Raw genomic sequence first — 25,862 nt, 5'->3', positions numbered from 1 at the left:
AATACTTGCGAAATTCATCAGTGCAGTATTATTATTTCCCTTGTGGACGGTAGAAGCGCCTAACCTCTCCTTTAATTGTCTGTAAATCACTTTGTGCTGTATTGCTTGAAAAGTGCTATATAAGTACTTATTATTATTATTATTATTATTATTATTATTATTATTATTATTATTATTATTATTATTATCATTACATAGTGCCTGCGCCCGTGCATAGACGGCTATTTTCCTTCAGAGCATTGTTGGAGGCGGGTCTCGCTTTAGAGATCTTTGCGCTGCTGGAGAAAGGCGGGGTGGGTCTTTCTGAAGACTAAAAGCGGACTTCGGTATCAGGGACTGAACATCTACTGGGTAGGGGTAAGGATCGCTTAGTGTGGGAAAAAATCACACTGTCAAGGCCGTCGGAGAACAGCACACTGATCCTGGGGCTATCCAACGACAGGGACCTTCAGAACCGGTTCTATTATAAATATTTTCCCTTTATTGCGAGGAAAAAGCAGAGAGCGACCTCATACAATAACTTTGATAAGATACTTCTTACGCGGAAGGTCCGAATTTGGAGAGGATGAAAGAATTATCACTTCTCTCAAAGAATATGATTCTGTTTGCTCTACTGGCGGTGATTGCCTCTGCGTCCAAGCTGAATGTACCGCGACTACGGCTGTCCTACAAAGGTAGTTCTTTTGTCAACTATTGTTATGCCTGAGAGTGTTCAGTAAATGCGATTATAAAAGAATGTTGAAAATATTACCTGAACAATAAATTCTGTAGCCTATGTAGTAGATTTCAGAAACCCGGGTTAACCTAACCGAATAACATATTTGAATTTGAAAAAGTTAATGTTGCGTGCATTAGGCTATGCCAATGATAATTAACTTCATATTCACAGTTCCTTACCCAAGAAATCAAACAGATACGTAGTTTTCAGGATTAGGTAGCCTACAATAAACCTGTTTTAAAAAAACAGAGGCAAAATAAGTGTAATCTGTCCCGAGTTTCCCGGTCTGAGAAATTACCTATTTTAAATGTTTACCATTAAGAAACAGCTTCATTAACATAATGAACATAATGGACAAATCAGGGAAGTAATCCATCCTTTTATATATGTTTTCAAACATAGACTATTATAGTTTATCCCTGTGTATATGGTAGCCTACAAAGGTGATTGCGAGATGAAAAGGCTTAGAAAAGAGGTCTGATTTGAATGAGAAAGAAGTGTAATGTAATGATACAAAACGTTGAGTGTATGAGACTGAAACATCCACGCTGAATTTGGCCAGCGCGGCGTCAGGTGGTAGGGAACTCCGCGCTCCAGCTACGGAGTATCCGTCCCTTCTCAGCACGTGCCAAATATATCCGACCTGTAGCGCAGCTGCAATTTGAATGGGATGCAGTCAATTTACTGGATATTTTTCGAACTCCGATTTTTAGCGTTAGATTACGATCATACAGCGCATGCATTTTAATTTAGCACAATATGAGAAGTTAACGAAAGAAAGTTAGCCTACTAAACAATATTCCGGAGCTACTTAGGCTATTTAATGGCACAGACAGTAGGTTATTTATTTCGTTTACGTCGCTATTTCCGAACAATATTTCCTACTTGCTAATAATTATAATTTTGAAATTGTGCAATATGAAGCATTTATTTATTTATAATTTTTTAACTGAAGAACATTTTGGGCGCACATTTTTTCATTTGAGTACCTAGAAAGTACTATCCCGAGCTCCATCACCGTTCGAGTCTCTGGTAAATACTGTAGCCTACATGGTGAAGTAACTAGGCTAGGCTACATTTATTTTTATTCTGTGCCACTTTAGCTCGACAGTGTGGCTGCGTGTCTTTTTTCCTGTGGGGTATTTTGGCATGCTTTCGCCTCTCCGTGGTAAGATTCATCGCGGTTCTCGAGATGTTTATTCCATTCCTGTGCAGTAATTATGTTTTATGGAGCAGAGGGAAAACTCTGCAGCCACTTGATAGTTAAACGGGAGCTCCCGCTTCTGTGCCCGTGAAGACTGTATCTACACCCACAGTTTTTTCCCCCCTGAAAATATGCAATTATTATTTTATAGCACTGAATAATGTATGCGACACTTCTGCAGATTTGGTTTTGTGAGAGCAGCGCTGGGGTGAGAGTAATTGAAATTGATCTCAGTTGTGTCTTCTGGGATTGCTGAAGCCTCCTAATTGTATTTTCATTCCCCATGACTATACCGACGATTTAAATGTTTAAGTTTGTGTCCACGTGGGGTGGGTATGTTATTTTTGCCCATTTAGCTTAGTGTCTGAGACAACCTGGCTGTGGCCTGGCATATCTACTCATTTCAATTATCTGTCTTCAAAAGGCATTTAAGAAATGACTAAGGCAATGATATATCTTACAGACTTCTATTTATCCCCTGCATCAACCATCAGCTTGATATCAGTCGTCTTTACAGAGGGACCTAGTTGTTTCTTGGTCCCTCTGTAAAGAGGGGGAAACACACATGCGCCCCTACCTTCTCACCACTGTTCTCTAACACAGTTTCAGGGCATCTAAATGTTGAAAAGATACTTTAAAAGCATAAACAAACACAATGAAAATGATCCAAATTAATCAATTAGTAATGGGAAAACAACTAAAAATGGGGTAGCGGGCCCCTTGCCCAATGGGGAGATAAACATTAACCCATTTAGCCCCAGTTTTGTTCCTCTGACCCTAATTAAAGTGAGCGACAGCATCGTCCCTCGTCCCTCTCAATCACTGCACAGATGACTGTCCCACACTGGTTTAGCAGCGTGTTGAGGTTTGGACGGATGGTCCATGTGGGAGGTAGCTGTGTTTGGAATAGGAAGTGGGAAAGGGCTCTTAAAAACCTTGCGGTGGGCTTATAAAGTGTGGAGTCTGGAGACCCGGGTTTTTCTCGCTGTGGTCTGCGCGGTGCGTGCGTCGGTGTGTTTGTGGAGGGAGCAGGCGATGCCCATGCTGATTACAGTGACATAAATCAGACTGGAGGGACAACAGCCTTGAGAAAAAAAAGGCCCGATGCTGGACAAAATTATCCGTCATGATAATTTTGTGGTGGTTCAGTTTGTGCTTCTAAGCCAAAGAAAAACAGACAATGGAAGGGCTTGTTGTAATTTATATCAGTGAATTAATAAAGATGTTTTTATAGGGCTGCCCAGATGTGTTAAATTAGGATTATTAAGTAGCAGATAAATAGTGGGCTGAATGAGGGGCGAGGGTTGTGGGCCATGAGACTGCTTTATTGGATGTTTCCATCATGATTAAAAAGCTCACAGCTTCTTGGAAAGAAAGAGCAGCCTCAAAATGAATCCATGCCAACTGGCCCATCACACAATCTCCAAGCACAACCATGAGCGAGTGAGAGAGGAAAGGGAGGATGAGAGAGGGACAGAGACAGACAGTCCAGAAACGTGGAAATGTTTTTTGTTAGGAGCGCCTTCTAGCTGTTAATGTGAATTGTTCCTCATTGTTCCTCAGTCTCTCCAAATAGTGTTGGTTGATTGAATGGCTTTTCCAGCTCAACAAGGTTTACAAACACCTTTTTTGACCCCTTGATAATCCTGGTGATATCTGGTGCCCCCCACATGCCTGCTGACCTCTTTAAGGGCTCTGAAATATTTCTCAGTCTGGCGCTCTGTAGGGAGAACAGTGGTCCTGTCCTCTCTCAGATGCCAGAGCTTGGAGCGGAGTGTGCCACAAAAGCATCCCAGGGCAGGCCTGTGAGAGAAGCAGGGCATGCTAAAATAAAAACTGCAAGAGCCTGTTGAGCCAGGATGGCGTCACGAACACTGGGGGGTTTCCGAGAGTGTTTCCAGCCTGCCAGCGACAGACACTGCTTTGCAGTAATTTATGTTCGCATTGCCCATCCCTTCCACTTCAATGTGAGTAATCCTGTTCAGGAGAAAAGTATCCATAAATATTGTAAGTATGTTTCCTTCTGTACTAAAGGTTCTCTAGAATTTGAGTCACTCCAGGGGGAGTCACACGGAGCCTGTGTGTGCTACTCCATGAATCTGGAGAACTTGAAACTTTAATCTCTGCCTGAAAATGTTGAGCCTGCCTTGCGAGAGGCTGAGTTGAATAATGACTGAGATGACAAGTAATGTTAAGAGAGGGAGGGAAAGGTGGGAGTGAACAAGAAGAAGGAGAGTAGAGTGAAAGAGGGAGAAGGAATTAGGGTCAATCAGAAAAGATGATCTCACAGTCTGCATTAGAAACCACACAGAAAGGTGGGTCCCCCATGTCTGTCCAGTAACCGTGGACGCAGGTGGACAGGCAAACGCTACTTCCCAATGCACTGAAATTCACATGGTCCTGGAGCGTGCACACCTCCCTCGCCTCTCCCGTTAAAAGGGAGTGTTTTTTTCCTGGTAAATCCTGAATGGAGAACAGAGAACAATGCGTCATTGTGTTAACTTCCTCGGGTGGTGACTGCTTGTTGAGAAATAGAGAAATAGTTGTTTCCGCCAAATAGGCAATAAGCCTTGGTGTAAGAAAGACCTCCATCTTCTTCGCCCTCCTCTACCCTCTTCTTGGTTGCCACATCTGGTGGAAATATTGTTGTGGTACCAGCTATTAAGCGGTTCTGTCTGCATAGGAGTATTCAGATGATCAGATTAACCCCCCCTAGCCCCACTGCTGAATTATCCTTGTGGAGTTTTATCAGGATGAGATCAACACAGCCATCATGCTAAAGGCTCTTTCTTATCAGCTGCATAACACCGTCTCAATGAGGGGAAGTGCTGTGATATCAGTGTCAGGCAGCTGACCCTGTCTTGGCCTGCACTTGGTGTAATTAGCAGTGGGATGTAGTTTCCTTGTTGTCTCACATCTTCCTTTTATGTACCTTTGCTTTGTGCCGAGTTACTACATGACTGCATTTCATCAAAGTGGACTGCTCTTCTGTGGGGAAACGTCACAAGACCCATTATAGTCTGCCTCAAGGAGCCTGAAGTAAACACTCTCCCTCCTCCCTTACTGAAAAAAGATACACATGAATGCTAGCCTTTTAGCCTTGAATCACAAAAAGGGATTGATGGTAGAAGCATGTAACCAAGTAAGTTTCTCATGCTGAGGGTCAAATTGGTCCCATTCAAGGCTTAGGGTTTAAGAGCGTACAAAGTAACATTGACTGTCTGTCATTTGGATTAGTTTTCCCTGGTTTGGCGTTGAGTGGAGGTGCCACTACTTGTTTACCAATGACAAGCTGAAATGGCCCCACCTCGTTCTCTTTCATGTCTGTTGGTTTTGAAAATGTTACGTTCTGCTTGATCACGCTGTCTGATCGAAAAGTTGATGGTAAATCAGTGTGAAGAGATAGTCAAAATAAACCCCAGTGGCCAAAGCAATGGTATAGACTTAATGAGCGTGACAAATAGCCCAAATGGCCATGGTCCAGGGGTTAAACCTCTATGAAACTATTTGTCTGAACTTCTCTCACTGCTGTGACCCCACCCCCACGCCCAAACCCCACTCTACCACCAAAGTGCCTTCCTCAAAGTTGCATTTAATAACTCATGTTGTGAGTTACTTGTCACAGTGCTCTAAAATGTAATCAGAAAATGATGGATGCAAGGGTTTTGAAGTTCATACCCTGTGCATATTTCCTTCATAAATGTCTTTCATTACACTCTGTCATGTGTAAACAGCCTGGCCCTGCTGTATATTTTACTGTAGAGAGAGTACTTCAAGCTGTCTGGCCATGGCCAGAAAAAAAGGGGAATTTGGGGAAATTAGTATTTATTTTACAGTTTGAAAAGCTATGCCTCAAACAAGGTCTACCCCCACAGCTACTATATTAACAAAGGGATTCATTTCTCTGGTAGACCTGCCAGCCTGTAACTACTTAGCATGATAACAGATTTGCTGAATATGTACATGCATAGATTCAAGCAAAGCCCTGACTCTTGTATATTGAAAGAATGTTTTTAATATAAAAATCCCTTTGCATGGCCACAGAGGACCCTTCCAAGAAGTAATCACTATAAGTTTGTGTCAGTCTAGTACCTTTACACAATAATGTATATAAAAATAAAAGAAGAAAAATCATGTTTAATTTTTGGCTAATGAGACAATTGTGATAATTTCATGTCTCTGTCCTGTCATGTAAGACCCTCATCCAAAAGCACACACACATGCACCACTGCCAGTTTGTGTGTGTGTGTATGTGTGTGTTTGTGTGTTTACGTGTGTTTGTGTCTAGCTGTGTACATGCATGTTTGGACACATTTGTTGTGTCTTTCAGCCTGGTTGCACATGCTGAGCTCTTTGCCAGTGAAAGGTGTGTGAGAAAGTTCTGGGTGGGGACCCCTGCTGAGTGTTTTCACAGGGCTGAGGGAAGACAGTGTATGTCCGTCACAGTGATGTGCACTGCTGTGAGAAATTCCCTCATTGGCTCACCATCCTAGCAATCAATTAGTTCCACCCAGAAGCTGCTGACAGTGCGCTCCAAAGGCAGCCGTGCCCACCGCCAATGATATATGTATTAAGGGAGAGGAGCCAACACACACACACACACACACATGCACATACACACACACACACACTCACACATGTCTATGCACATACCATTGTGCACATACCCAGTCCTGCCTACTTCAGCATTCCTGCTCATAATTAAGGCTGAAGATCTGGGGGCCTGAACAAGCCCATTCCAAAACAAATGGAGGCTCACTAGAGGGTTGTTAATAAGAGGAGTTCTTTAAAACAGGAGCTACCGCAGAACGGGAAAACCAGCCACTGAGGCTGGCAGTGTTTATGAGGGCAATTTCTTAATTATGCAGGGAGAAAAGGAGGGGTTTTATCCTCAAAGGCAGACAAGAGTAGGCTCTGCGTGTTGGCCTGCTCCTGAGAAATGTCTTCTAGCAATATCCTGATCTGTATTTATTTTGGAAAAGGAACTGGAGCATGCTGGCTAATCAGAGATTGGGTGTATTGGGACTTTCCTTGCATTAATATACTCACTTCTGCATCAGGTTCCACATGTTCTGATATAAAAAGCAAATTCCCATCTTTACAGGAGATTACGTTTGCTCTGTAAGTGTGCAAGCCATTGAGTTTGTGCATATGGGCAAACAATATCAGTTTTTAAAACTTCACAGAATTAATAGTGCTGTAAGCCCTTAGAAGTTCAGTGTGACTAAGAGCCAAGTTCAGAAGTTGCTTCTTCCTCTCTCTGGCCCAGTTTTTTGTCAGACTGTGTTACCCAACCAAGATACACATGTTTGTGTCAAGGAAGCGGTCCCACCCTGAATCGGTCAGATTTGTGCAGACAGTGGCCTGGTGGGAGTGCTTGGAGTCAGGGCTAAATTAATCATAGCTCTGCCCCTGGAGCTCCGCAGTGACAGGACTCTGCTGTTAGAGGGATGCACTCATCCCAAAAGCTCTATGACCCGCAGGGTCCCAGAGTGTGGTCCTCTGCCTGCCACACGCCTCCACCATCGCACTCTCTCAGTGTGGTGAGAGAAGCCTGTGTGAAGGGCCACATCTCCACGCATGTGAGTGCATGACCAGCGTGCTAATAGACATGGTGGGAGGGGTCTCCCAGGCCAACAACAACACCAGCTCATTGTCTCCTCACACACCCAGCTGCCCCAAATCAAATTCCTTATCCTACCAAAATAGACAAAAAAGGAAGGGGGCTATGCCTGTACTCCCTGTTTTGTGTGGAACAATTAATCACACCAAGATTGTCCTGAGATTTAAAGAGCAAGGGAAAACATCCCCTAAATGCTATGCCAAAACAACACGTATCTTGATGAAGTGGCATCTGTATTCCTGTGGAATACTATGGCACCAGGCCCAGCGCCGGGCCCGGAGATGGAAGGCAACACATGGGCAGGAACTGGAAGCCTTTCCGCTGGCACGTGCATCTGCTGCGTGGACGCAGGTGGACACAGTCATCGGCCACAAACTGATTGGCCGGCTCCCTTGGGTCGCCGGGCGGAACAGGGGCTGGAAGCTTTCGAGCGCCGTGCCAGATTCCTGGCATTCCTGGCATACGGCGGTAATATTCAGCGCCCCTAACGAGGGAGATTGTCCTGGGAAGGCTGCGTATTGTAGTGAGCGTGTGAGAGAGAGATGGGCATGTGGCTTTCAGGCCGGCCTGGTATGTGAGCTGTGGTCTGGGGTCTAATTCAGTTCAGATGTGCCTGAGACCCCGCGCTGTACGCCCAGAATAACAAAACCCAGCAGTAGGCTGCACCACTTACCTTGAGGCTCAATTTGTACAAGGTTACAGATGATACGATCAGCGCTTAGTCTCACCCTCTCAGGCAAATACCACACAGGCAGTGGTGTGCCTGTGCTTCCAGATCCAGGAACTGTAGTGTACACAGTATTTAATGCTGTGGTGATATGGCTCAGGCAGTAAGAGCAGTCGTCTGGCAGTCGAAGGGTTGCTGGTTCAATCCCCTGCCCGGGCTGTGTCAAAGTGTCCCTGAGCAAGACACCTAACCCCCAAATGCTCCTGACAAGCTGGTCGGTGCCTTGCATGGCAGCCAATCGCCGTTGGTGTGTGAGTGTGTGTATGAATGGGTGAATGAGAAGCATCAATTGTACAGAGCTTTGGATAAAGGCTCTATATAAATGCCAACCATTTACCATTTACCATATGGTGTGGTGTGTTGTACCATGACGTTTTGGATACAGGTCAAGGGAACAGTAGTCTAATAAATGTCGAATAAAGTGCAGTGAGTGTAAGTATGTATAGGTACAGCTTAAGTTATGGTATAGAGGAAACAGGAAGGCGAGGTAGCTAGGGAGCTAGGCAGGATGACGGGGGAAAGAGATAGAAATAGTTGTGTATTTACATGGCTCATTGAGAGGAATAAACCAGTCTATAATGAAACACTGCTTGCCAATCTTCCAGTTCCTAGAAAGCAATCTTTTACCAAATCCTGTTTGGAAGGTACTTTTTGGCTCTCATCATTGAAAACAACATTCAGGGCTGTGCATATGTTTGACACTGTGTTAAGATTGTGTTTTGTGGTTCTGTTGTTCTACACATTTCTACAAATAGCCATCTTTTTCTCCATAGCATAGTTTCTGTGACGGTATTATCACAGCACATGAATATGTTTGGAGGTTGTGCTGTTTGTGTGTATTCTTGACATTCCTGGGAAATTGTGTTCACGGTGTGTGCATGTGTATCAGATTTGCGTTGTTTGGGTGTACTCCTGTCCTGACTAGGAAACTCTGTTTGTGGTGTGCCGTGCTGACCCCTCTTCAGTGGTGGCTTGGTGTGCTGGTGGCTCTTTCGGGGAGAGTTTAGGGAGGTGGTGAATACTAGGGGGACGATCCGGGCCTCCCTGTCGGCGGCTGATGTCCTCCTGCTGAGTCAATATTGTCCCTGGGCTCCGGTTTCGGAGCTGGGGATGAGCCGGACACAGAACAGCGCAAATGAGGGCATTACAGGGCATTAGCCGGCAGGGTGCCATCACTGCACTGGAGGAGGAGGAGACCCGGGTGAGATGTTTTCACTGCCAATTATGTGGCCAAACAGACAGGCTAATCAAGGAGGAGCAGACAGAGACACTGGGGAGATGATCCGGGGCTGGGCTTCCCCTGTGGTCCTCCACACCAGACTCTGCTGCTGTTTGTGTATGAGTGTTTGTGTTGTACGAGTGTTTTGTGTATGAGTTCAGTTTGGCAGCACTTCTCTCAGCCATGGGGCTGGGTTTGTCAGGGTTTGTGCATTAAATGTATTGATTGTGTCATGCTTACACTGCATTTTAAGAAGGGTCTGATTTAAAGGGGCTTAAAAACTTGCTTATGAAGAAGCTTGTAAAATACAGAATAAAAAAAAAAGAAATGGATGGAAAACTGGCTCCAAACCATTTCCCATGACTCTGAATGAATTGGCAACCAAACAGTCATGATTTAATTTTTACTGTTTAGTTTTTACAACATTCAGGGCTATAATATAATGGAATGTTCATTACATACATTATTGCAGTATCGCATGCAAATTCATTTCAGTTCAAGAAAATGAAGAGCCAAACAAATCACAAGTACCTAGTGAATATCAGCACAGAATTTAGCATGTTCAGATATGTCTTATTTTTTGCTCATGTGGGCTTATTTCAGACCCATTTTCTATCCAACTGTAGTATATTTAAAGCTGACAGTAGACTGATTGGTTGCTAAGCATCGTATATTTTTGAACCAGTGGCACATTACATTGCATGCATCCCCTTAGGCAGACAGGCAGGGAGAGTGTGTGTGTGTGTGTGTGTGTGTGTGCGCATGAGTTTGTGTGTGTGTGTGCGTCAGAAGGAGACAAAGGAAGGTGTTTGGTGCAGGGTGTCACAGCCGCAGAACTTCCTGCGAGGCGTCAGACAGTAGCACACTCCAGATGAGCTGTGAGCAGCGGGGCTTGTCTGCGCCTCGGTGTCTGCGTCTCTCCCAGAAGTGGCAGCAGATACGGGGTGTGCGGGGTGGAGTGGGAGCCGTGCGGCTGACAGAGCTGCTGTCTTCTCTACCCTGGATGGAGGAGGTGTGAGTGTAAATCCCACCGCTTAGCTTTCCTGAGCCCCTGCACTCTGTAGGGCAGGTCAGGCTCCTGTTAAAGTGTGTGCTGTCTGGAGCATGGCATATTCAGCTTACGCCAACACTTGTAAAATACCAAACACAATCCATCAAAACAGCTACAAATAAAAATTTTATGTGCAGATTTTTAACAGTCAGCCAGTTTGTTTAAAGGGTGCTGTAGCAATTGTTTCAGTCCCATTTTGTGTTTTTTCTTGGTCCACCTCTACTTTCCCATCATCTTGATTATATTGACCAATTATAATGAATAAAAGGGGGAAATGAGAGAAAATGTTGCATAATAACGTAGGAGTCATCAAAGTTATTATAGCTATTTGGGAGGGGATGGTTGTGCCAGGGGGCTGGACAAACATGCACACATGCGCGCACACAAGTATACACACTCTCAGTATACGCTCACACACAGATTATGAAGGCACACATAAGACCCATATACATGCACACACCTGCAAAAATTATAAACAAAATCTTGACCGTAAAAAGCTTAGCAGAAAATGATAAAGGGGAAAATGTTTTGCTGGATGAGATTTTGCTGGAAAACGCTCAAAAAGTAATCCTAGTGTTGAAACCCTTTCACGCTGTATGTACTTCAGAGAACTAGAGATAAAGAGTGAGAACAAAGGCACAGTGAGCCCCACCCTGAGTCTGTGCGTTGCTGGATACCGGCCTCAGGTTCAGTACTTCACCTTCTCACCACTCAGCTCTAACTGCAGCTATCTCCAGTGGCTCAGGAACAGAGGAACCAAACCCACTGATTCATCCTGGCCTGGCAGCACATCACAGTCAGGAAGACCACTGACAGGCTCCCACAGACAGATAAACAGATACATGCAAACACACACTGAAAGGCAAAGACAAAAGCACTTCCCAAAACAAGCACAGAGGCACGGACACAGAAACACTGTCACGCACACCCCTGCATGCACCACTACCTGGAAGAGTTTTGTTGTCCTGAACTCTCCCCGGCCTTGGAGGTCAGAACCTTTTTCAATCTCGCAGCCTTGCTTTATAACAAGCAATTTCCCTTTCCTACTGCCATATTTAACATATACAGCATACGTCAGAGGCATGCTGAGATTGTCTACTGTGCTTGCAATTTAATAAGTGCACACTCGATCGATCTATCTCATGTTGTAAAAGAGATTTATGGGAAAGGGGATGAAGGAGCTTTGTTAATGGGTATTGAGCTTGTGTAGGTTATGTGTTGTTTTAAGGCATGAAGCCAAGTTGGGAAAAGCAAGACTACTCCACTGAGCCCACTCAAGTGAATCAGAGTTGAGTGGATTGGAGTGGTGTGTTCCTGCCAGCACTGGGCCTGGGAGTTGGTCACTTCACTGACCTGAGAACAGTCTAGATTGCTTTTCCTGCCAACAGTGGGCCTGGATGTCACTCACAGAACTGACCAGGGAATAGTCTATATCTATTCAAAAAGGCCCCTTGATATCATAGCACATTTTTAATATCATATTTTTCTGAGTTTGATCTTACTCTGTCTGCTCCTCTTACTGTTTCAAGGACTACACTGACACAACATTTTATTTTAAACACGCCTCCACATCTTATTACTTTCAGAAAGTATCCCTTTTTAACAAATAAATTGTATATGTGCAAAAACTTAAGAAAAAGTTACGTCAGTACAAAATGTATTGAAAGTAAAACAAAATGTTAATTGTAAAATTGTATCCTCAAAACATAGGAGCATACCACAGACCAGTGTGACATTCTCTAAGTAATTTCCTCTGTGTCTGGCTTCTGTGTGCACAGAGAACAGTAGAGCTGAAACTGGATAAATCCATCTGTCACCACGCCTGGCTTTTACAGTAGATTTATAACCTACTGTAATCATTGGATCATGAATCATTCCAGTTTTCTATTTGATTTACGGTACATTGGCTATCCAATGTCTGCGTGAAAGATGCAGGACTGTAGAAAGGCTACTTATCTCATGCGCTTAGTCTGATATGCAGTGGCAGAGATGGTTCTGAACCTGTTTAAATGTAAGATTCCCTTTCTAAGAGTTGTGCGTGTTATCCAGCATTTAAAAGTATATACTTTATAGGTTGACTGTATCCGTGGGTTTGCTGAATATGAGTACATGCAGTGTGCCAGGAATGCAATATTTTGAATGTATTAAGCAAGGCATTGAAATGGATAGCATGATAGACAAATCGGTACATGAAAAGTAAAAATTTTAAAAATAAAAAGTTAGTCTTTGGCTATCATATTCATTATAGATAATTTCTCATCCTAGGCCCTTTCTGATGACATCAAAGGGCTGAAAAAGCAGATAAAAAGGCTGATTATACAGAGCCATGATAGATTGGAGGCACTAGGAGAAAGGGAGAAATGAACACCAGTTCTTTTATTCATAGGGCTCAGATAAGTGAAAATATTCTTTCTTAAATCCTGAGTCAATCGCAAGGCTGATTCTGATCCAGCAGCAATAGCTGCCATGTGATCCCACCTACACACACCCTTTGAAAGCTGTGGTGATTGATGGATTTGCAGCACCCCAGGGGCCAGTGCAGGAATTGGGATCAACTCTTAGGCTCTTTGGCAAAGCTGGAGTTTTAAAGCATAAGTGCACACAGACAGTGAATATTGAGTCGGGACAGATTGGGGGTAGGGGTCCAATTTCAGCTGGGGGCATGTTTGTTAGTGTATCAGTTTTACAGGCAGAGCCAGCATTCCGTTGGGTACGCTTGAAACAACGGGGTCTTCTAACCTCATGTGGGTTTGGACGGTTTAGCTTTCTGGACTGCTAGCAGGCACTCAAACATTTTAGACCAGAACTGGATATTCTCATCCTCTAGCATTCTGTCAAGTGTCCAGTGTTCCGGGACATACGTAGATGTCCCAGCCTTCTGTAAATCCTGTAGGTAATCCACTTTTATAGAACAGCAGTAAATATTCCAGACAGTGCTTCAAAACTTCTTTGGAAGTTCTAGCATTTTATATTGCACTCATGAGCACAGCACATCTGGAGCTTCCAAGTTCCTTGGAGCACAGGATGGACCACTGGTCCTGGATAGAACCAGGGGTTCAGCCCTTTTGATAATCTCTTGGGTATACCAATTTTCTACATCTCCCTCAAGATATTACAAGCAGTGCTCTTGAAATTGTTTGTGAGTTATAGACTTTCAGACTGCACTTGGCAATACAGCAGTCAGGAACTTAACCTCTGAGATGGAGACCGAGCCCAGAAGGGAATCAAATGTGTGCACAGTGGCATAACTGAAAACAGACAGATTGCTGCTAAACTAAAAACTGATTTTTGGCAGCAAATTCATGCAATTTATTATGCTTCTATTGACTTGTGCAGGATGCATTTTTTTGTGTTGACAGCATAGTTATTCCCCACCATTTTGGTCTCTCACACTTGTGTCTTACTTTCTCTCTCAGATCTTCTGGCCACAAACCGCTCTTCTATCTTCAGTGGTCACCACGGGCTCCTCAGTTTGACCTCCGTTTTCTTGGATGAGTACCATGACAGGCTGTTTCTGGGAGGCAAAGATGTGCTGTATTCCCTGCGTTTGGACCATACCCACTCAGACTCCAAAGAGGTAAGCCCTTCCCCCAGACTCTGCCTTGTTCTCAGCCAGCTTCTTTCTCACCTCTAATTATTTTTCAAAGATGATTAATGGGTTGATGCTTTATCAGATCTGTCTTCTCCTAATTAAAAACATTTTCTAAACCTTCATTCATGTTGCCAAAAAATCCACTGAAAATCCTGGATTAACCAGTTTGCTCCGATAAAGTCCAGTAGGATGGGTTTCTCAGGAGCTCTCCCCTGGGACAGTCCTACCAGGCCTTCTCTGATCTTTGGCATGGATCACAAGACTGTGAGTCCCTGCCAACCAAGTGTCAAAGTGTGGAGCAAAAGCAGGTGGAGGGTAGAAAGCTTCGCTACATAGCTCAAGGGCATTGGAAGATTCTGAAGATTCTCCCCTGTTTGAGATGCAACCATATTTTTCTTTGCATTCTTGTTTAAGGAGTTGGTTGATTTCTCATCCCTGAGTTACTTCAAATAGCCTCTGTCTGGGACCACTCCCTGTGCATTCTTTTCTAGAAGGGACTAGACTGGAATTTGCTACCTGTTTATCTCAAGAGAGTTGTCAAGAGGTTACCAAAAATATAGCCTGGGGAAAAATAAATAAATAGTGAAATGGATAAAGAAATAGAGTAAATGCTTTTAACCACTTCTGTAATATATGTAGACATAACTGGTTGACTTGTTTGGGAGCACTGTCTCCATTAAAGTCTTCAAATTACATATAAACTCATATTTGTTATAACTGTGTTGGTCCCATGGCTTTCAAACTGGTATTATGATCAAGGGCATTGTGCTCTGGTTGTGCCTGGCAGCAGTTATGCTGAGGTTGGGCATGGCATCCCCGGGTGGGGGAGATCATGGGGCTGTGGCTGGGTCTGGTTTCCCAGGATTGGAATGAAGCAGTAATGTATTGTTTCAGATAAAGTAATGCGGTTTTGTCCAGAATGGTAAAATATATTCTCTCTCTCTCTCTCTCTCTCTCTCTCTCTCTCTCTCTCTCTCTCTCTCTCTCTTTCTCTCTCTCTCTGATGATCTTTGAATAGAACAGAACACGTCTTTTATAGGTTGCAGAAAGTTGTGGGGGCTTTGTGTATATACATTAGTTTTTATATATTAGTACTCATACATTATATTTCCCACATTTCATATACATAAAGGAAAAACCCTGTAAGTAATCTGGACCTTCAGTAGCTGGAGACTTGAGGTTTGGGGTTCATGTACTCATGAGCATTGCCGCACTGTGGTTATTTACCCAAGAAATATCACCTCACCGCAATGTTATAAGAAGTTGCAACAATATTTTTGCTAGCTGGGATAATATGGCCCATTATACTGAAAGTGGCCAGGTGAAAGATTGTAATTTCTGCCAGAACATGTTCCCCTCAGTAAGAAGATTCCCCATGCAGTATTGTTTATGAGACAGAGCCTCTGTACGCCCTGAACAGTGTCAAGGACTTTGATCCATGTTCAGGAACCCCCATCACCTACCTGAACAGATTTCATTTTAATAGCTTTCCTCAGAATAATTATTCCGTATGATATTCATAGCTGGCTATTATAGGACCCAAGTTGCCTAGTTGCTCATAAAAGTGCTGGTCTTTTTCCTATCAGTTGCTTTTAGTGTCTAAACATACTATTATTCTGTGTATCCTACCATTTTCCAGGAATTCAGCTCAATTCCCTTTTCAGGGGATATGGGACATTTTTCTTCAGTGTTTCCCACATTGGCTCAATGTTCTTTTTCTGTCAAAGAGTATTCCCCCTAGAACATGTCCATTGTGAAGTTCTGTGGTACATTCATTCTAAATTGTGCTAAAATACTAAATTATTGTGTCATGTCTCCTGATAGGTAGGCACCTCTTTCAGAATCCAGTGTATAGATTGTGGTCCTGATTCACCCAGTCTCCTATTCTGTATTAGCCAGTGTGATTTTGGACAAATAAATGGCCGCCCTTGTCATGTTTTTGTGGACTGTTTTTAACTATGCAGCTGGGACAAATAAAACTATATAGACCTTCTTATGGCATAATTCATGCTCTTTACTTGTATCTGTATGTGAGGTTGAGGAGGTGCGGAGAGCCAGGTGCGACTAAGGGGGTGACCCCTTGTAAGCGGACCCACAACCGAGCCCGCCACTAAGACCCCGGGGGGGTAGAGGAGACAGCACTGTACACGGAGACAACTCCGCACAAATAAAAGAAAGAGCCCCAAATAACGGCTCAGGAAATAAAAACTACCCTCCAAAACCAGGGCGAAAATCACAAACGAAAAATGAGTGCGTAAAGGCTAGCACTACTGCCCGGACCGGGGAAAACCCAAAATAAAAGTACAACCCAGTATAAAAGACTGGGCTAACGAAAATAAAGACTCAGGAGTCGCAGCTCCGAAAAAACACACAAACCAAAATACAAAATACCGGGGACAACGTCCCTCACCCACGGACTCACACGAGCCGAAAACAAAACGAAACAAAGAACCAAAGAACCTTTAGGAAGGCGTCTGCTTGTGCACACTGCACTAACGAGCTGAGCGCCTTCCTTACCTTTTTCTTTAAATAGAGAAACGAAACCACACCAGCACGATACCTGACTCATTTGGTTACCGAGTCTACCGTGTGCTTTACCAGCTTTGAGCCAGAGCGAACAGTGGACACCAAAGCGGAGACTGAGGGGAAATGAGGGCTTTAAATACCTTCAGGAGGTAGACATCAAGTAGGCACTAACGACCACCAGGTGAAAGTAATAAGCCCCCCTGGTGGCCACCATCAGTACTACCTCCAACCCTGACAGGACCCCCCTTCTAAGGAGCGGCCCCAGACGCTCCTTCAGCCCCCCGCCTGCGGAACTCATGGATGAGTTCTGGATCCAGAATGTTCCTAGTGGGAACCCAACAGCGCTCCTCAGGACCATAGCCCTCCCAGTCCACAAGGTACTGTCTACCCCTGCCCACGCGACGCTCAGCCAGGATGCGGCGCACCGTGTAGGCCGTACCCCCGTCAACTAACCGTGGAGGCGGTGGAGGAACCTCCGCCGGGGCCAGCACGCTGGTGAGCACCGGTTTAAGGCGTGAGATGTGGAAGGTGGGGTGGATCCTCATGGACCGGGGCAGTTGGAGTCTCATAGTAACTGGGTTGATCCTCTTAACAATACGGAATGGACCCACGTAGCGGGGGGCGAGCTTCCGCGACTCCACTCGCAATGGCAGATCGCGAGTGGACAGCCACACCCTCTGCCCTACCCTGTAGGCAGGGACCGACCGGCGATGTCTGTCGGCCAGTCGCTTCTGGGTAGCAGTAGCCCGTAGGAGTGCCGCCCGTACTTTTATCCAGGTGCCTCGGCACCGCCGAACAAAAGCCTCCGCGGAGGGCACCTCGGCCCCCTTCTCCAGTTCCGGGAACAATGGCGGCACGTACCCAAATTGAGCCTCGAAGGGTGAGAACCCGGTGGAGGCGTTGCGCAGAGTGTTGTGTGCGTACTCGGCCCACGCGAGCTGACGACTCCAGGACGTGGGGTTGGCCGCGGCTAAGCATCGCAGTGTGTTCTCAAGCGTCTGGTTAGTGCGCTCCGTCTGCCCGTTGGTCTCAGGATGAAAGCCCGAGGACAGACTTACTGAGGCCCCTAACAAGGCGCAGAACACACGCCAAAACCTAGATGCGAACTGGGGTCCGCGGTCGGACACCACGTCCTGGGGCAGACCATGTAGTCTGAAGACGTGGTCGACTACTAACCTTGCGGTCCCCGCCGCCGACGGTAGTTTCGGTAGTGCCACAAAATGAGCCGCCTTAGAAAATCGGTCAACCACTACCAAGATCACCTTATTGCCATCAGATGACGGCAACCCCGTAATAAAGTCAAGGGCCACGTGACTCCACGGACGTCTCGGGACCGGTAAGGGACGTAATAGCCCTGAGGGAGGTTGGTGCGATCCCTTACTACGGGCACAGACTGGACACGCGGCCACAAACTCCCGAACGTCCTTTTCCATCCCGGGCCACCAGAACCGCCTTGACAAGAAGTCCTTAGTGCGGTGAACCCCGGGATGCCCTGCCAGCCGTGAGGCATGTCCCCACTGCAGTACCTGAGACCGAACCCCCGCGGGCACGAAAAGGCAATGAGGTGGACCCCCTCCTGGATCCGGCTCGAGGCGCAACGCTCCTCGCACCGCCGCCTCCACCCCCCAAACCACTGGCGCCGCTATTTGCTCCTCAGGGATGATAGGTTGAGGAGTGTGCTCCCTGTCAGTGTTATCAAACACCCTGGAGAGGGCGTCGGGTTTTGTGTTTTTGGAACCGGGACGGTAGGTCAGGGTAAATGAAAAGCGTGCAAAAAATAGGGCCCAGCGGGCCTGCCGCGAGTTCCGTGTCTTGGCCGTCTGTATGTACTCTAAATTTTTGTGGTCAGTCCATACAGTGAACGGGTGTTCCGCCCCCTCCAGCCAGTGACGCCACTCCTCCAGAGCTAACTTGACCGCCAGCAGTTCCCTGTCTCCCACGTCGTAATTTCTCTCGGTCTGGGACAAGGACCGAGAAAAAAACGCACAGGGATGCACTTTTTGGTCTAGGGGAGACCGTTGGGAAAGAACGGCGCCCACCCCCAGCTCGGAGGCATCCACCTCCACAATAAATGGGCGCGAAGGATCTGGGGTTATTAAGATGGGTTCCGTGCAAAACCTCTCTTTTAACTCCGCGAACGCCGCTTCCGCACGAGAGTTCCACACAAAGCGCGCTGGCACCGTCTTCTTGGTAAGCGCAGTGATGGGCGCAACCACCGTGCTAAAACCTCTGATAAAACGGCGATAAAAATTTGCAAACCCTAAAAACCTTTGAACCTGCTTTATTGACGCAGGAGTAGGCCAGTTCTTAACAGCCGCTACCTTAGTTGGGTCCATTTCAATTCTCCCCTCAGACACAATAAACCCAAGAAAAGACACGGTATTCGCGTGAAAAATGCATTTCTCCGCCTTGACAAATAGGCGAGCCTCCAAAAGACGTGTGAGGACCTGGGTCACGTGCTGAATGTGTTCGGTGAGATTGTTGGAGAATATTAAAATATCGTCCAGGTAGACGAACACAAATTTCTCCAACATCTCCCTGAGCACATCATTCACCAGCGCCTGAAATACTGCGGGGGCGTTAGTGAGACCGAACGGCATGACTAGATATTCGTAATGCCCTGTGTGGGTATTAAACGCCGTTTTCCACTCATCGCCCTCGCGTATGCGTACAAGATTGTACGCATTACGGAGGTCGAGTTTAGTAAAGACCGATGCAGATTGCAGGCGCTCAAACGCGGAGTTCATTAGCGGTAGGGGATACCTATTTTTACGGGTTATCGTATTCAACCCTCTATAATCTATGCAGGGTCTCAGGCTCCCGTCCTTTTTCTTCACAAAAAAGAACCCGGCCCCCGCTGGTGACGTAGATGGTCTAATAAACCCGTTAGCTAATGCCTCGCGAATGTATTCGTTCATAGCTTTGCTCTCCGGTGCCGACAACGAATACAACGACCCCCTAGGTGGAGATGTTCCAGGGAATAACTCAATGGCACAGTCATAGGGTCGGTGCGGTGGTAACGTAGTGGCTCGCTGTTTGCTAAACACCTCCGCTACCTCCCTATATTCCCTGGGAACGTTCTGCGGGCGAGGAAACGCAATCGCCCCTATCATCCGCCCCTCATCTCCACTGTCAGAGCCCTGCACGGATCTCTCAGAGTCCCAGTCGGTGACGTCACTGACCTCCCCCTCGTCCACGGGGGGACTCCAGTCACAGACGGAGTCCCATTCCAGACTCTCCGCCTGCTCATCCGATACCTGAGGACTAGCCTGAACGCTGGGGAACTCCCTAGCCTCCCCCTCGTCCCCCTCGGAGTCTATATCGGTCTCTACGGGTGGAGCTGCGGGAGTGTGCGTGTGCCCAGAGTGATTTGCGCACTGCGGGCCCCACCGGGACACCGGATTGCTCCGGTCTCCCCAGTTTATTTGGGGTTGATGTTTTATTAACCACACGTGACCTAGTACCATCGGGTACGCCGGAGACTCCACCAAAAAAAAATAAATGCGCTCCCGGTGCCCCAGAAACGGAATCCGCATTACCACCCGCTCAGTCATCTGACGCACAACCCCGGACCCCAACGGACGACCGTCCAGCGCCGTGATGGATTGGGGCTGTGGCAACGACCGAACCGGCAGTCTGTGGTGTTTCGCCCACTGTCGGTCGATAAAATTGTCAACTGCCCCGGAATCAATAAAGGCGTCTGCCCTAACTCCACCCCCCTTCCACGTCAAGTTGATGGGGAGAAACGTGCGAAAGCTGATACCTCTCACCAGTCCCACTAGTGCCTTTCGCTCCACTAGTGGGACTGCGCTTCCCTTCAGGTCGGGGCAGTTTCTAACTAGGTGCCCAGGCCGCCTACAAAAGAAACACAATCCCTCTTTCCAGGGACGTTTCTTAGGGCGCACCAGATTAGCGCTGTCCACCTGCATAGGTTCCTCCCCCGTGTGTGTGTCTTGTCCCCCCACCGTACTGACAGCCTTGCCTGGAGAGGACGGAATAGGCCAGTTGAACTGACCTCCCTTGCCCGCTCTCTCCCTCGCCCGTTCACGAACCCGGTTGTCAATGCGGATAGCCGCGGATATTAGCGCGCCTAAACTCCCCGGTGGCTCCATGGTGGCCAGGGCATCCCGGACTGGGTCAGATAACGCGCTAGTGAACAAGGTTATGAGCGGGTCGTCTGCCCACCCCGTCTCACCTGCCAGAGCCTGAAACTCAACAGAAAACTCGGCAACACTCCGGGCACCCTGCTTTATCCATGTTAACCGAGATGCCGCCTCTCTACCCGTGATGTCGTGGTCAAAGACACGCGTCATCTCCTGCATTAGGAGCTGGGAGTCATTCATGAGGGGAGCCTGACCACGAATCAGCGGGTCTGCCCAGGCCAGAGCCGTCCCCGTCAACAGCGATAGAATGAACGCTACCCGAGCATCCTCCGTGGTAAAACGTGAGGGTTGAGATTTAAAAAAAATGAGGCACTGGGAGAGGAACCCCCTACATTTCCCTGCCTCGCCACCATACCGTAAAGGGAGCTGGAGCTTGGGCTCCCTAACCACCGGTGTAATGGGTTGGTAAGTAGGAGTGGTTACTTGGGGGGGAAGGGACGATTGGGAGGTGTCAGAGATGGGTGCGGGTGTTGGAGAAGACCGAAACTCGCTGGCTAATTGCCGGAACGTCTCGGCGAGTCCGAACAATACCTCCTGCTGTTGGTCTAACCTAGTTAATATCTCATCCTGCCGTTGAAATACCCTGGTTTGCTGCTCGGCAGTGGCAGTTTGTTGTGCACGCAACATCAATAATTCCTGCTCCTGCCTAACCAGAGCAGCCTGCTGGGCGGCTACAACCGCCTCCAGAGGAGAATCCCCTCCCACACTAGTCGCTGGCCTCTCCATGGTGGCTTTGGTGTTCTGTGAGGTTGAGGAGGTGCGGAGAGCCAGGTGCGACTAAGGGGGTGACCCCTTGTAAGCGGACCCACAACCGAGCCCGCCACTAAGACCCCGGGGGGGTAGAGGAGACAGCACTGTACACGGAGACAACTCCGCACAAATAAAAGAAAGAGCCCCAAATAACGGCTCAGGAAATAAAAACTACCCTCCAAAACCAGGGCGAAAATCACAAACGAAAAATGAGTGCGTAAAGGCTAGCACTACTGCCCGGACCGGGGAAAACCCAAAATAAAAGTACAACCCAGTATAAAAGACTGGGCTAACGAAAATAAAGACTCAGGAGTCGCAGCTCCGAAAAAACACACAAACCAAAATACAAAATACCGGGGACAACGTCCCTCACCCACGGACTCACACGAGCCGAAAACAAAACGAAACAAAGAACCAAAGAACCTTTAGGAAGGCGTCTGCTTGTGCACACTGCACTAACGAGCTGAGCGCCTTCCTTACCTTTTTCTTTAAATAGAGAAACGAAACCACACCAGCACGATACCTGACTCATTTGGTTACCGAGTCTACCGTGTGCTTTACCAGCTTTGAGCCAGAGCGAACAGTGGACACCAAAGCGGAGACTGAGGGGAAATGAGGGCTTTAAATACCTTCAGGAGGTAGACATCAAGTAGGCACTAACGACCACCAGGTGAAAGTAATAAGCCCCCCTGGTGGCCACCATCAGTACTACCTCCAACCCTGACACTGTATCCATCTCTAGTTCAGTTAGAGCTGGTGGTTTTAAATACTGCTGGAAAGCTGTTAGACTGCTGGTCTTCATTACCACACAGTATGTTTTTACATGGATGTGGGACGTTTTGCATATTGCACAGCTAAAGGCTACGAGTCTGACAAAGCAATAAAAACCATGGTGGATGAATAGATTTGCTGAATCATCAATCATTGTTCTGTTTTAAATAGCCAGTTTTTTGCCTGAATATAATTCAAAATTCAGTTATGCTTATGGTGCCAATATCCAAGTCATTGTAGATATGGATTTAAAATAAAACTTGTTAAAAAATAATAAGGACAAGCATTCCTGTCATATAGTTCCCAATGTAAAATGATTGACACTGCCACTGTGCATATTATCCTTGGCTTGGGGGAACACCCTTACCCTCCCTCCAATGCATGCTGTGTGACACTGAAAGAACTGAAATTGGCATATTAAATTAAATTTGAATTGTATGTCTTTTACTAAACATTTCCTGACTCTCCAAAATTATACCCAAATGTTCATGTCGCCCCCTTTCCCTTTCTCTCCCCCTCTTTTTGCAGATCTATTGGCCTCCATTGCCTGGGAACAGGGAGGAGTGCGTGCTCAAGGGCAAGGATCCCCAGGTGAGTGATGCCCTCGTGCGGGGTTCTTCTGTAGTGGGGGCCTTTAACTTGGACACCCTTAAACAATTAAAACCTTTCTATTTCCCTTTAACTTTTAATGTGTGTATGTTTAGCGATTTAGAATATGGAAAACCTTGTTCGGTGTTGCAGTTTAATTGTATTGTGGACTGGGTAGTGTGTGCAGTCCTTTGAGACATTCTGTTCCAGAGTCGCTCAAATGAATTGAACTCAAGACACTGCTGATGGAAATTAGCTGGCGCTTTAGAATCTCTTAACGGGACTGAAACTGATTCATGCATGGAATGGCATGTGTTGTCCTTCATGAGATGGGGTGATTATTGTGGATTTCTGGAATGGAATGGCATTGGGTCAGATATTCACCATTTAATATGATCTTTCACCCTTTTCTGAATTGCAGTTTCATCAGTCAGTGCTTTTCTTCTTCAGGACTGCAAATCTCTGGGCAGTTTAATAAAGATCTGCAGGAATCCTAATTAAGTCTTTCCTTTGATCCATTAAGCACAATTAAGACCCCTGTAACATTTTTGATCCGTGAAAAAGTCACGGTTCAGACACCATTAAAACCTGAAAGGCCTCATTTAATGAGGAGATCCAGGAGGCCAAAGATAGATAAGCTCTCTTTGTCATCGCAAATAAGGACACTTTTGGGCTGCATTTTAATTTTCAGTCCCAAAGCTTGCATTAACAATGGAAAGTGAAACCTTCTGGCCATCTGTTATCGTTTACATTTTTCTTGTAATATAAAGGAGTTCATCTGTCTCACTGGATGGGAGTTGGAGTTTTAAAACCCCTGTGTCAGTCCATGGTAGGAGCAGAAGGCAATTAGTGCGTTTGAAGTGGCAGGTGAGGCAAGACATTTAATATCGGGAGTTATTACGCGTTTCCGTGGCTGTCGCTGAGAGAAATGTCATAAACAGAGATAGTTATACGAGTCCTCTTCCGCAGGGAGAGCAGGAAAGTCATTATGTGGCATCGCACAAGTCTTAAATTCAGCATATTGTAATTCAATCTAACCTGTGCACCAGGAAACCTGGCCTGCTGTGTGCCTCTGTGCCTGCTATCTGCTCAGGTTAACCTCCCCTAGGGCTGATACCCCTAGATACAGGCTAGTGTGCCCTTTACCCTCCTCCTCCAAGACCTGCATCCAAAGACACAGCCCAGCAGGTCCATCTCTATGCTTCTCCAGTTAAACGAGTCAGACACGTGCTCAGAAATCCAGCCCTAATGTTACAAACAGATGGAGTGTTGAGGGGCCTTGGGGTGGGGTATATTTTTTTAAGGGAGGAATTGGGCCTACACCTTTAGCTGGCATGCTTTCATACTCTTTTCTTTTGGGTGTGTTTATCTTTTGAAATGCAATAGCGTTATTGAAGAGTATGAATGTGTTAATAGCTGTAGTTGAGCACCATAAGGTGAGCCGGTGCAGCTGTAGTTGAATGCTTATGTGTTAAGAATGTGGCATCAAGGAGTGTGTCAACTTCACTTGTGCAATTTCATACATCCTTGCTGTTACTAATGACCTGTTTTTTTATTTTTTTGTTGCATAAAAGCTCTGGGAATTGAGCATTGCTTAGTTTGGGGTTTGTTTCTTCTTCTGTTTGATTGTCCTCTCCTGAATTGTGAATTAACGATGATTGGGTGCATTCTTTCGCTTTTTCTTAACCTTGCACACAAAGGCTTGTTGGTGAAGCCCCGGAAAGATGGTCAGAGGTCACGCTGGCGCAAGTTTGTTTGGCTGGCCCTTCCCCGAAATCCTCAGCCTCATTTCAATGGGAACAAAAATGAGAACGCCTAGTGTTTCCCCTTTCCGGGTAGACATTGCTTGGGTGAAGTGGAGCAAAACAAGGCCTTTTTCACTGCTCCTGGACCGAGCAATGCCCTCTTGTGTAGCTGGATAGCGTGGATGCAGGCTGGCAGGCTGGTGATTGAGTGCTGTCAATCACAGGGGGATCAAAGGGTGATCTCACATCTTTCTGTTTGCCTCCATGCCTCAAGGTCTCTGTGAAAGGAGTTAACGTCACTCCGCGTGATGGAATCGCAAATGGAAAAAAGCAGTAAAAAAAAAAGACAGTAAACAAAATGCTGTTTCAATTACTTAATCCATTTTAATTGCCTGTTGCAAGCTTGTCCCAAAGTGCTTTTCATTCGTTTGTTATGACAAGAACATGTGCTCTTTTCAACTTTAAATACTTTACTCTTTGTCTCCTTTGGGCAGGAGTAGCCACTCCTATGCACTGCCTCTTGCTTGTGTAAGGTTCTGTGACCAAAAGGCTGGAGCCTGTCCTCATTTTGTAACGACAGGGGCTTTTAGTAACTGCCTCATATTGGACGTCAGCGCGATGATGTATACGTAAAGTGCATTTTATATTTTATGGTATGTTTATAGATTATAATTCAAGTATGTTGAAGAATGTCATTGTAACACATGGGATGGGATGCCTGATCTGCTGTGTGGTTCTGAATTGCATTTGCTTTTACAAAGGCTATCCTCCCAGGTCATGACCTCACGCTTAGTATTCATTAACTTCTGTTGTTTTTCTCAGCTGAGGGAAGATGGGGTTCTGGGTTGTTTGGGGGATGGTGTGGAATCATGTTGAGTCTAAGATTCAACGGGCAGGTAGCCTTGTCAGTCAACAAGGTTAGACCAGGGCAAGTGTGCCACCAGGAGTGTCGTAGTGAACTTTAGATTGCACTGGTTGCAAGGTCAATGGCAGGCTCACTTCTGCTGTACAGCAGGTCTAAGAAATGTATTTATGGCTGAAATCCTTCAGTAAAACACGAGAGCGTGTGAAGGGGAGTGTGTAATGAGTGAAAGCATGATGTAGTTTAGAATATGTGGGATTAATGGCCGTTTAACACACAGATGTTCTCCATCCCCGTTCCCCTTCATTTAGAAAAGACACCCA

General features: G+C 46.2%; 1 protein-coding gene across 1 annotated transcript in view; it reads left to right on the top strand.

Moving 5' to 3' along the window:
• The first annotated feature begins 344 nt into the window (after window positions 1–344).
• sema3bl (sema domain, immunoglobulin domain (Ig), short basic domain, secreted, (semaphorin) 3bl) overlaps window positions 345–25,862 on the top strand; it is a 44,809-nt gene continuing 19,291 nt past the window's right edge. The window contains exons 1-3 of the mRNA XM_061256918.1: window positions 345–674; window positions 13,959–14,119; window positions 22,873–22,935. Coding sequence (XP_061112902.1) covers window positions 566–674; window positions 13,959–14,119; window positions 22,873–22,935 — 333 coding nt within the window. The 5' untranslated portion in view covers window positions 345–565. The remainder of the gene's footprint in view (window positions 675–13,958; window positions 14,120–22,872; window positions 22,936–25,862) is intronic.

This window comes from Conger conger, chromosome 10, assembly GCF_963514075.1.
Source record: "Conger conger chromosome 10, fConCon1.1, whole genome shotgun sequence".
NCBI classification, from domain to species: Eukaryota; Metazoa; Chordata; class Actinopteri; order Anguilliformes; family Congridae; genus Conger; species Conger conger.
The sequence above is the reverse complement of the archived record's forward strand: the minus strand, read 5'-3'. Positions and strand labels throughout refer to the sequence as shown.